The sequence below is a fragment of the Rhododendron vialii genome, chromosome 8a (assembly GCF_030253575.1).
Source record: "Rhododendron vialii isolate Sample 1 chromosome 8a, ASM3025357v1".
Lineage (NCBI taxonomy): Eukaryota > Viridiplantae > Streptophyta > Magnoliopsida > Ericales > Ericaceae > Rhododendron > Rhododendron vialii.
The window spans coordinates 28,175,529-28,186,810 of record NC_080564.1 but is presented as its reverse complement, the minus strand read 5'-3'; the positions used below and the strand labels follow the sequence as shown (position 1 = coordinate 28,186,810).

Here is an 11,282-nt window from a genome sequence, read left to right as displayed (position 1 = left end):
ATTAAAATAAAGTAAAGTTCAAGTGTTTATGGGACATTGAGTCTAAAATTCAGGTATCCTTTTGAAATTTTCCTCCAAAAAATGCCCTCTTCATTTTGTTTGTATTTTAGTAAAATTACAAGATAACCCTTTTTATGTGCAATAAAAAATACTATGGAGGATGATTTTGTAATTTCACATAAAAAACAAAAAAAAAAATTAGTGCACGTTATTAGTAATTCAACCTTTTTGATCCATTTTGTGGCTGAGATTCAACCACAAAACCTTCTCCTAAATCAAGCGTTGGGATCATCCCAGCCCATTTAGTGCTTCAATTGCCCTACCTTTCCGTTTTCACCAAATCAGAATCTAGGGCTTCAAGGCTTCAACCAATCCCTCATCTATTCATCAATTCTTCTTATTCTTTTTTTTTTTTTGACAAGAATTCTTCTTATTCTGAATCTCTTAAAAATCACAATTTTTTTTTTTTGTAAATTCATACAATTCTGATCTTTGTGAACTAACCTCAAAAGAAAATCTGTTGTAAAAAATCGTGGTGGTCACCGCCATAGCACTGTGTTCCACCCCGCCGAGCACCGTGTGTTCCCCGCCGTAGACCTCGAATCCACCGGCTGATCTCCGCCGTCGTAGGCCCCAAAGCCGGTCGTCGGCGGCCTCACGTGCCTTTTCTTGTCGCCGCCCTCGGTGAAGCACGACAGAGGCAACGAATTCACCGCGACGTCGTCTTCATTTCGCTGCAGCTACTCCTCGTGGGGATCGAATTCATCTCTGAAGCACACTTCGTTAGTAGCAGTAGTAACCTGTCTTCGTGTAGTCATCTTTTGACAGGGTTGGGATGATCCCAGCCCCTGATTTAGGAGAAGGTTTTGTGGCTGAGTCTCAGCCACAAAATGGACCAAAAAGGTTGGAAGCTAACTTGACAGGATCCAGCCCCGTAATTCTTTCCTTTGTTTATGGTGATTTGAAAAGTTGAGACCATCAAGTGGTGCATATATCCCCTGATCACCATTGTTTGGTAGTACTAATTAATAAGAAAAGTTAGCCCACCCTTCAAACTTTTTAGTAAAAACGATCTTCTTGTCTTCTCCAAACAACAACTTTGGAACCAGAACCAGACCCCTGGAAATGGGTTTGAACATCGGTGGGCAAGTGGGGAAGGTGAACGGGAAAGAGCTGAGTTACAGTGATTTCGTGCAGCGGTACCTCTTGAAGAACGAACCAGTGGTTCTGACTGGACTCATGGATGATTGGAGGGCTTGCAAAGATTGGGTCCTCCCCGACGGCCGCCCTAATCTCCCTTTCTTTTCCACCCATTTTGGTTCTTCCACTGTTCAGGTATGCATTTGTGAAGATTAGTCACTTTTAGTACTTGGCTATAGCATCTCCAGCCCAGACCCATTTTTTTAAGGCAAATTTGGGAGTAAAAATTGGGTCAAAAATCCATTTGGGTATGCCTTCTCCAATGCTATACCTTATTTTTATCAAAAGCTAGTGTTTTGTATGTTTTCCTTCCAAAATTTGTGTCAAAACGGCTCATTTGTAAATAATGAGAGTGAAAAGAAGTGTTGAGAAAAAAGAGTACGGATTTGGGTCTCCCTCACTTTGGTAAGGAAAAGGATGAAACTCAAAAAGTGTAGGCAAAAGGTATCCCATTGGAGATTGTTTTTTAGTGTTTTTAGTTTTAACTCAAATTTTGAGTTTGGTAGAAGAAAAGGTAAGGATTGGAGATGCTCACCTCCAACCCTTACCCTTTTACCCAATTAATTGACTCATAATCAAATTCTGAGTGGAACTGAATTCTGAGTAAAACCAGTCTAAATTCACTATGGTCATTGACTCAAATTCATATCATATTGAGTTTTACTCAATTTTTGAGTAACGTCTCAATGTGCTCTTAGAAGTATGTTGAGTGTTAACACATGGAACTCCATTGCTCTATAATCCCAATCATATACAAGTGAAATGTTTTTTTTTTTTTTTGATCCGCTATACAAGTGAAATGTTAGAGTAGTCCAGAAGTGTCAACAGTATTTTGGAGTGGACAATCTTTAGAGGACTGGAGATTATTTGGTTGTATGACTAAAACTGTATTCCAAAGCACGGAGCGGATAGCATTTGAAAGTATCTTAGTATCGTGGATCTCTTGACATTAGTATGAGATTATAGAGCGTAACTACTGGTTATCCTCGTTTCCCAGCCAGTGTTCTAAATGGTGGCCGCCTAGGCGCTTGGAGGTGCCCTGCCGCCACGCCAATACCCCTTGGCGTTTGATTTGGCGCCCAGGAAGGTTTGGCGGGGTTTGGAGGTGTTTGGCGGCCGCCTAGGCGGTCTTGGCGGCCATGGTAGTCTCGGCGGCCTTGGCGGGGCTTGGCGGCATCATCGGCGTCTTTGGAGGCCTTTGGCGGCCTAAAATGTATAGTATTAAACTAATGGAGATCAAGTTTTGGAAGGGTATGAAGGAGAAGAGTTAAAGGAAGGAGATGAACTTTGAACTTGGCATTAGGGATCTCCGATCTCGTTTATTTCTACTTATTGTTTTATTCAACTTATTTGCTAGTTGCTACTACTTAATTTCATTTGGGTTTGTTCATTAAACTTTGCATTATGGTTATGTAGAACTTTGAACTTGCATTATGGATACATAAAATATAGTTTGATTGGATAATGGTTTGTTAAAAAAAAAAAAAAACGCCGAATTGCTTGGCGCCACCTAGGCAGCATGGCGCTTGGAGGTGGGTCTCCGCCCTACTAGCGCCAAGCGCCATTTAGAACATTGTTCCCAGCTGGTGAATCGGAAAACAATGTGCCTGGCACACGAGGACTAGGATTGGATACATACGATTTTGTTAGCTGCCCTTGTGAATTGATGCTAGAACTGTGTCATTTTGTATCATTTCCCACTTATCCTGTAAGATGCAAGCTGTGCTTGGTGGATGCTAGCATGGTCCCTCGAGTTTTACATGGGATACCCATTTATAGTTTGTGTTTAGATAAGTTTTTTGCTGTAAAGGAGCTTTACTGTGAAAACTTGCGACATATGTTTCTCTCACAAGCTCTTGGATGTGAGAAGTTTATCATTTTAGGCTAGGCTTCACATCACATGATGGTTTGTTGTAGTAGCTTTTTTGGTAATAAATATAGTTAGTTACCAAAAAATATCACGACACGTGAATGTCTGGTTTTAAATGATGCTCTGGACTTCATTTATATGTGCATAAATGTAAAGAAATAACGTAACGTCTGGAGACTTTGAGTTTGTTTTATGTTAGTTTCTTCTTTCTTTCTCCATGATTAATCTTTGAGAACATATCTAGCGAAATGTCCTTTTTTGTGAAAGTTAAAGTGCTTATTGTTTCTTAGGTTGCATATTGTTATACTAAAGAGTTCACTGATCAGAAGAGAGAAGAAATGTCCGTGTCAGAGTTCATTGGCGACTGGCTTGAGTTTTCGTCGGGGGAGTTTAATGATGGAAAGTCCCTACTGTATTTGAAGGATTGGCATTTCGTCAAGGTGCGGATCAGAAGTAAGGTTCTTGGTTAGTTACCTGTTGTTTTGGTCTTATCTAGCGTTTTCATCACTTGCAATATCTAAGCCACATGCATGTCATGTAATAATGTTAAACGTTACTTGGAAGGAACACAATATCTATTACTGTCATTGTGCTATCCGGGAGAGAGTGTGAGGCGTTTAGAAACATCCTTTTGTCTACGGTTATGATTCTATAACTGGTTCGGGTCTTAAAAAATGTTGTTGCCATATTTGAATTTTTAAGAGGGTGTGCGCGCGCGTGGATTTGTCCCGACATTTAGCAAGTCATTTTGTTGATAGTTAACCAAATTGTCCTTAACCAATTACATGCCAGTTGCCCATGTTTAAGATGCAAGTTCTGGCATTTTTTTTCCTCAGTTCACTGGCTAGGTCTGTCATCATGCTTTATCTGTTTTTTCAGGAGTACCCAGAGTATTTAGCATACACAACTCCTCTCTTTTTCCGTGATGACTGGCTCAATCTTTATCTTGATAAGTATTGTATGCATGAAGATCCAGAAACTGACAAAGAGAAAAGCGAGATATGTTGTTCTGACTATCGTTTTGTTTACATGGGAGAAAAAGGTTTGAGCATAGATTTCAATAATGCTTTCTTATAATATATCTATCTATCTATCTATATATGTATAGATGCATGTGTGTGTGTGTGGGTGTGTCTTTGTGTGTTTCTCTGTATTGAATACATCTATGTAGAGAGATATATATGTTTCAGATATACTGAGTAGGAAAGCATCAATTTCTGCATGCAGGCACATGGACTCCTCTACATGCTGATGTTTTTAGGTCTTATAGTTGGTCAGCGAATGTTTGTGGCAAGAAGAAATGGTACTTTTTGTCTCCTACTCAGCGCCACCTTGTGTTTGACAGGTATGAATGCTTTTTTCTTGTTTTAAGTGATGAGCTGAGGCTTGATTGATGTTTGAACTAACTGCCAAGGAATTCTGAGATATGTTTCCAAAAAGAGAATGAAAAGCAACAGGAAATGTTCTGTGCACATGTTTGTTAGAAACTTAAACTAACAGTGTGGTCTTCAAGATGCACGTGAATCTACCTCCTGTCCATTGTTTTTCTTTGCAATTCACTTCAAATTATTATTTGCTATTTCTAAATAATGACTATGACTTGGATCCCATTTGTCAATGAAAATGTCTCTAGTCCGTTCCTTTTTCTTGATGCTGCTGTAAAACATGAACCTTGTGGTGTGTACATTATTTTTTTAAAGAAAGTTTCTTTTCAGTGTTCTCTATCAAACTAGGTTTATCTGTACTTCTGTAGAAACATACATAGTACCATGGTCCGATCACTTTTAAGAGCGTCTGGTATTACGGCCAACTTTTTGTCAGGTCATTGTTCTATATTTTCTTGTGCAACTCTTTTGTAACAGTTTTGCAGTTTTTTGGTGATCCTTGTTTACTAATAAATAAAACTTTCGAGATTTCAGCTTCCTTATATAACTTTGAGTAGGATAGTTCAAGAAAGGATAGTGATTTATTTATGGCTTTCAGAAAAGTTGCTCTCAGTGAATGTACTTCGTATGCGAAGATGGACTGCTCTCAGATGATTGGGCTCAAGTCTATCTCATCGTTGTCATTGTGTAGCTTACAGTTCCCTATTCGTGTAGGAATATGAAGTGTTCTGTATACGACATCTTTGAGGATGTTAGTAAAACAAAGTTCCCTGCTTTTGACAAGGTAATTCACCAGTCGAGATCAACATGATATTTTTATGCAATTCTCTACCGTATAAATTCACATTTCTGTTTATTTGTCCATGTCACTTGCCAAGGCTATCTGGATGGAATGTACTCAAGAAGAAAATGAAATAATCTTTGTTCCAAGCGGATGGTACCATCAAGTTCATAATCTGGTATTTTTTTCTGCCCTTTATTACTTGAATTATATTTTCTGTTTTGTTTTTTGGAAAAAAAATCTCTAAATAGGTTTTGGGTAAAAATTCCCGAACGAAGTATGTGTAGGTTACTAAGCCAGTGAACGCCTTCCCTAAAAAATGTGAAGTCCCTGCGCAAACGAAGTTGGTTAATTCAATTTTGTTACATGTTGGGCTGGCTTTCTGGATGGTGACATCCGTTTTGTACCAACACCTTTGTTGGCGGCATAATGATTCATTAAAACTGAAGGGCAGCAAGCAAGGATTCATTTGGACAGTTGTCAAGAAAGGGAGAAAAAAGTAAGGTCTGTTAAGAAAGAGACCAGGGAAAAAATCTTGATAGAAAAAGTTAGCAAAACTTCTTTCCACAGTTCCACCCACCTTGCTGTCTTATTGAAGCTCGAAGGAACATTGGAAGCGACTTGAGTGCTTGCTCAAGTAGGAAAATGCTTTTGACATTTTTTTTTGTAGTATCTGTGCAAGTTGTATTCCTGATAAGTTGATACTCCTATATTGTTACCTCTCTGCTGATATCATGAGTACATTGCAATGCTTTCAGGAAGATACAATATCGATTAACCACAACTGGTTCAATGCCTATAATATCTCCTGGGTGGTAAGTTTGGAAATGAGCTGAGTCCTATATATAGAGTAATACAGAACAAACATTTTTGGAGCACTGAACTATAATTGTTGGTTTCATATTCTTGCAGTGGGATTTGCTTTTGAGGGACTATAATGAAGCAAAGGAGTACATTGCAGACATCAAAGATATTTGTGATGATTTTGAGGAACTTTGCCAGCGCAACCTTGCTGCTAATACAGGTGTATACTAAATTCCAGGAGGACATTCATCTTCCTTTATCACTATCAGCAGACCACCTTACTAAACACTCTACGAGTTCAACTCAACAAAGCCTTATCTGAACTATTTGGGGCTGTTAAGCACATCCTGTTTTGTCATTCTGCCTCTTAAAAGGGCCTACTTTTGGTTACAATATTATCATAATGGCTGCACTTTTTCTCTCAACCCACGGTACATTGGGTCCTCCTTTGCTTCTAGCCTACATTCAGTCTACTTTTCATCACTTTTGTGGTCCTTGGTCTTCATTGCCAAATATCTTCTTTTCTTTTTCTTTTTTTCCCCCTCTCATTTGGGTCCTAATTCCATCTTTTCTTGTATTACCCCAAAATGCATCTCAAGATCCACACTTTGCCTAGTCACTTGATTTTTCCCCTGTGACTACTCTCACAAGAAGGAAATCAATGAACTTAGGATTTGTCCATGGAGATTAAACTGTATCCTATTTTTATTGTGCAAATTGCTTTACTCTCATCAACCATTTCTCAGGTATCCATCTATAACTCAGAGTGTTACTTTGGAGCGGAGTTTATTGGGTTGACACGAGGAGTAATTTTTTTCGAAGTGAAGTCATGCCGTATTCCTGGTTTTATGGCAAATTCACAACTGAAGGATTTTTCGAACTTGCACATCATTTTCTGCCAAACATAGCTTAATGTGTTGTGGCAATAAGTATAATAGACAATAAGACATACATCATTCATTAGAACCTTAACATCAACCTATGCAAAGTCTTATAATATGTTGTCCGAAACTAAAATAAATGTATTTGCCTGCATAAATAGTTTAAACTTCCTGAGACACTACTTTAAATACTTGAGCTTAAAATGAGAAGCACACTTTGAAGACCATGTAGCAGTTTTCTTTTTTTTTTAGATCTTTGATTCATGTTTGTGCAAGAGGTTCATGACTTCTATAAAATATGCCATCTCCCTAGACGAGGAGTTTCAGTTAAGCCTTTAAGGCACTTATAGCTGGGTGCTTAGGTCGGATTTGAATTCCTAGGAACTGTAAAAATGACTTGTCTGGAAGCACACCATCATTTCAGTGACATGACTCTAAAAATGACTTGTCACCGTGACAATGCATAGTGCAAAATGATTACTCAGAGTCTCAGACTGTGTAAGTAAGTTCCACTTGTCTAACCTTTTGGAAAAAGCTGGGAAGATTCGATTGTGAATTGAACTTCCTGTTGAAGGTGAAACATTGTAGGATGTCTTGGCTGGGTGTTGCATAATTATTCCTATTCGAAGTTTACTTGACACAATACTTCGTTCAATCTCAGTAGATTCTGAAGACTTAAACACAACATTTTCTGTGGAAGGACTTGGCTTTTCGCTTTTCTTTTTGTGCGTGTTAAGTTCATTATAGTAACAAACTGAAACAGGGACCAATAGAATATCCTTGACAGTCCATTATCCAAACTTGGTTGGTTATTTCCTTGGGAGTGCTGAAAGGGTACAAATAAAACATAGTGGTAGATGTACTTCCCAAAAGCTTTTTGATATTTCTTGTCAGCTCTATTGTCCTAATGCTCGAGGAAAAATATGAAAGAAGTAGAAAATTGAAGGGACAGTTACTTTCCTGTAACTTATTGTACAGGAGGTTGTGAAATTATTGTAGTAAAAAACAAATGATCTGAGTGTCAGTTTCTTCTTTTTGGTTCTTCCACTAATCTTTGCTTCTCAAATCTGTTTTGATAGGCATGAATTTCCAGGATTTCTTCGTCTTCATAGTGCGCTTCTCGTTTGCCAACTTGGTTTTACTTTACTGTCTTGTAAGGGATAATGAAAATTTTGTTGAGCTTTCATCACAAAGAGCACGTCATATATATTTCAACCTTGAATCTGCACGGGATGCTGCATTAAAGATGAACTCTACAGGTCTGGCGCAAAATGGCGGTATCCCTATTGATTTCAACAGAAACCTAGGGGACTCTGCATTCATTGAACTATGCATGGCTTTAGGTAGAACATATCAGTTGCTACATGAGCCATGCAATATAAGTGAGATAACAAAAGCTTTAGTGGATGATTTGGTGGAATTTGAGTTTGTTGACCCTTCTGTTTCTCATATCTCTACTCCTGAAGACCTTGTGAGTTTGATAGACTATGCCTTTACAAAGCTCAGTAGCCTTAGCTCTGGAAAATTTTCACATTAGATGGATTGGAAGATCTTTGAAGCTCAGCTCCATCACAAGAACAGTTTCAAAACAGTGGGATTCCAGCTTTCTACGGGGACTTCAGCACTTTAATGATTCTCAAAATTAGAAAAGGTGATTTTGCGAAAAAAGGTCATGACTGGGGAAATCTAAAATATGAAGAGGGGTGTTGGTATAAATTCATTGCCAGGAATGTATCTCTTGATATGCAGGGATTGAGTCACGTTCAGGTTGGATCATTGGATGCTGTCACTGCTTTGAGAAAAAGAAGCTGAAGGTTAGTTGCTGTTTCACATTTGGTAAATATTATGAGTGAAATGAAAGTGAAACTTACTTTATTCTTTGTCGTTTCAAATTCATAGATTTTGTGATGACTTGTCAAGTTTTAAGCACATAGTGAAGTCAGAATTTACTTATAATGGAAACGCGGATCAATGAGAACTAACATCCATAGAATTCTTTTCTTTTCGTTGTTTTCTCTTGGCATCCAAACTTGCATTCACTTATTACCTCCTGAAAAAGTGAACCACGAGTTACTTCGAGCTTTGCTTTACTGGATTTCGTGGTGCATAAGTGTGGTCCTTGCTTGTCATTGATAGCATCTTCATTGATTTGAGGATTTCGAAGTTCAGACCCACGGTGACAAGGATTACCATACTTTCTGGCCTCCAATTCATGGAATACTGTTTCAACAAATGGCTTGATTTAACTAAGTGGGCCTTAGCACTTAAGTTAAACACACACACTCTCTCTCTCTCTCTCTCTCTCTCTCTCTCTCTCTCTCTCTCTCTCTCTCTCTACCCGGAACACAACCCTAGCCGCCTGGTTTCCCCTCCCTCCCCCTAGGGTTTTCCCCACCCTCATGTGGTGGCAGGAGGGAGGGCCTTACCCCCTATGGGTTTCCTTCTCTCTTGATCTCAATCTGAGAGTTTTTCTCTCCCTCCATCACTTTCCATCCTCCTCCCCAGCTACCTGCCGCATCTCCTCCACTGTTCCTACTTCACTGCTCCTCCGTCATTTCTCCGCGTGGTCGCTGGTGTATTGTCTCCAGTGGTTCATCGGTTTGGTGTCGTGGTTCTGGTTTGCGGCCCGTGGTTTCCAGAGGCTTGTGGTTGCCGTTGTGGTCCTGCTGGAGGACATGTGATGGACTGTGATGTGGCTAGTTTTTTTTTTGGTTTCTCTTCCAGATCTGGTCTTCTACAGATTGGGTTTTGTTAGTTTGTTTTGTTGTGTTTGTTCCGATCCGATTTTCATCAGAGCCTGTGATGATCTTTGATTAGAATCTCTGCCATCCCAAAAGGGGGTTTAGTGTCTTTATCACCGACTCCGCTATCGCCCAACTTGTTTTGGTCTGTCTCTTTGCAGTACGTGAAGAGAGTATGATACTCGTGTCCGAATATTAGGCATTAGTTTTCCTTTTGATGTAATTTGTTTATCTTTTGGTTGGTGGATTGTGCTATAGTTTCTAGTCTCTATTTTCGTATGAAAATCTCTGTAAGCACTGGATGCCTTTTCATGAAATGCAATCATTTGCTTCTGATTGGTTAAAAAAAAAAAAACATATGGCTTGATTCGTTTATCAAAACTTGTAGCTAAGGGTTTTGGAACCACATTGTTTCCACTCAATTTAGAACTCAAGGGGTCAACTGTGGCTTTGGGAAGGGCCTTTTGGAAAGAGACAAAATACATTTACCAAATATGATGGAGAAAAGAAAGAAATTCCCCGCAAGGTGAGTACGTTGAAGTAAGTGGGGGCTGTGATGGGTGTGGGTGTGATACCTCCGGGCAGTCGAGTCCATTTAGACCTGGCTGTAAGGTTGTTCCTCCGTTATCAAAAAAAAAAGAAAACAAATTTCGACTGATAATATATTTCTTGTTTCCAATTGTTTCATATTATTTGCACTTCAAATCACATTGGAAATCACAAGGTTGGTTTGGGAAGTTTTGGGTGGACTCTGTTTTGTGCCTTTCTTATCTTAAGTAGGAAATTTGTCTTGGTGACTGAACTGAGATTCACTAACTTATTGGGTTCAAATTAGTAGAGTATTTTATTCATTGGAAACATAATTACTAGTTTGTTTTATTTTTTCAAATGGTAGGATATTTCATTGATAATAATAAAGAAAATACATAGAAAGAACGGGAGGTCATCCCAAGAGAGTGGGGTATAACAACCATAAAGGAGGTCTAAACACCACGCAGAACATCCATCTAGAAACCTCACATAACCAAATGCGCAAAACAGATGAAGCATATTTTCAATCAGCGCAACACCAAACAAGTGACCAATAAAATCAACAAAACACCGACGTAGGGGTGAGGGAAGCTCCGAAAATGAGAGAGAAAATAGAAAAAAAAGAAAACATCAACAAATAAAAAATCTACTACAACAGATCTACACTCCTAAAATCAACTGTCCAAAAATATCAGTCAAGACCGCTACCCGAAACCTCAATCACCACGTACAGCAGTTACACCCTACCATACAGCGACATCAATTGCTACCTTTGTAAAAAAAACTACGACCTCATCATGATAGTTTGTAATTGAACCTCTGTCCCCCATGCATATCCATATGGACCATGTGCAGGGGAGTGGTACCGGTAGGTCCGGTACCCCTGTCGGCATCATTTGCATTGTACATCTTGAGGTAATGGTGTTTGCAATAGACATCTTGAGTTGATGGTGAATTCGGTCCGGCACACCAACCATTTGGTGCTCCGGATCAATTTAAAATCACATATTTATGTGCAGTTTATATGTTTAGTTTTGAGTCTCACGAGAATGTAAGGTTATGGAGTAGTCCGAATCATTCCATGGCGGA

At 39.0% G+C, this 11,282-nt stretch overlaps 1 protein-coding gene and 1 long non-coding RNA gene across 5 annotated transcripts; one reads left to right on the top strand and one right to left on the bottom strand.

The window, feature by feature from the left end:
• Nucleotides 1–348: 348 nt before the first annotated feature.
• LOC131335871 (arginine-specific demethylase JMJ20) lies at nucleotides 349–8,927 on the top strand. 3 transcript variants are annotated; one of them, XM_058371424.1, is made up of 9 exons: nucleotides 349–1,335; nucleotides 3,361–3,510; nucleotides 3,950–4,112; nucleotides 4,298–4,415; nucleotides 5,170–5,239; nucleotides 5,334–5,414; nucleotides 5,995–6,051; nucleotides 6,149–6,260; nucleotides 8,001–8,927. In XM_058371424.1, the coding sequence occupies exons 1-9, from the start codon at nucleotides 1,126–1,128 to the stop codon at nucleotides 8,456–8,458; spliced, it is 1,419 nt and encodes a 472-aa protein (XP_058227407.1). In that variant the 5' UTR covers nucleotides 349–1,125; the 3' UTR covers nucleotides 8,459–8,927. The 3 variants fall into 3 exon arrangements, with proteins under 3 accessions (XP_058227407.1, XP_058227406.1, XP_058227408.1); XM_058371423.1 differs by having other exon boundaries at nucleotides 374–1,335; nucleotides 3,361–3,528; XM_058371425.1 differs by lacking the exon at nucleotides 3,950–4,112 and having other exon boundaries at nucleotides 374–1,335; nucleotides 3,361–3,523.
• LOC131335873 (uncharacterized) lies at nucleotides 8,620–10,832 on the bottom strand. 2 transcript variants are annotated; one of them, XR_009202669.1, is made up of 2 exons: nucleotides 9,260–10,832; nucleotides 8,620–9,227 (listed from the first exon to the last, which is right to left on the bottom strand). It is a non-coding gene; the product is annotated as an uncharacterized LOC131335873 (long non-coding RNA). The 2 variants fall into 2 exon arrangements; XR_009202670.1 differs by having other exon boundaries at nucleotides 8,620–9,219.
• Between the last annotated feature and the right edge of the window lie 450 nt (nucleotides 10,833–11,282).

Coding starts and splice junctions, on each gene's coding strand:
- LOC131335871 (XM_058371423.1), top strand. CDS start 1,126: ATGGGTTTGAACATCGGTGGGCAAGTGGGGAAGGTGAACGGGAAAGAG. Junction 4,113..4,297: donor TGTTTACATGGGAGAAAAAG/GTTTGAGCATAG, acceptor TTCTGCATGCAG/GCACATGGACTCCTCTACAT. Junction 4,416..5,169: donor CGCCACCTTGTGTTTGACAG/GTATGAATGCTT, acceptor CTATTCGTGTAG/GAATATGAAGTGTTCTGTAT.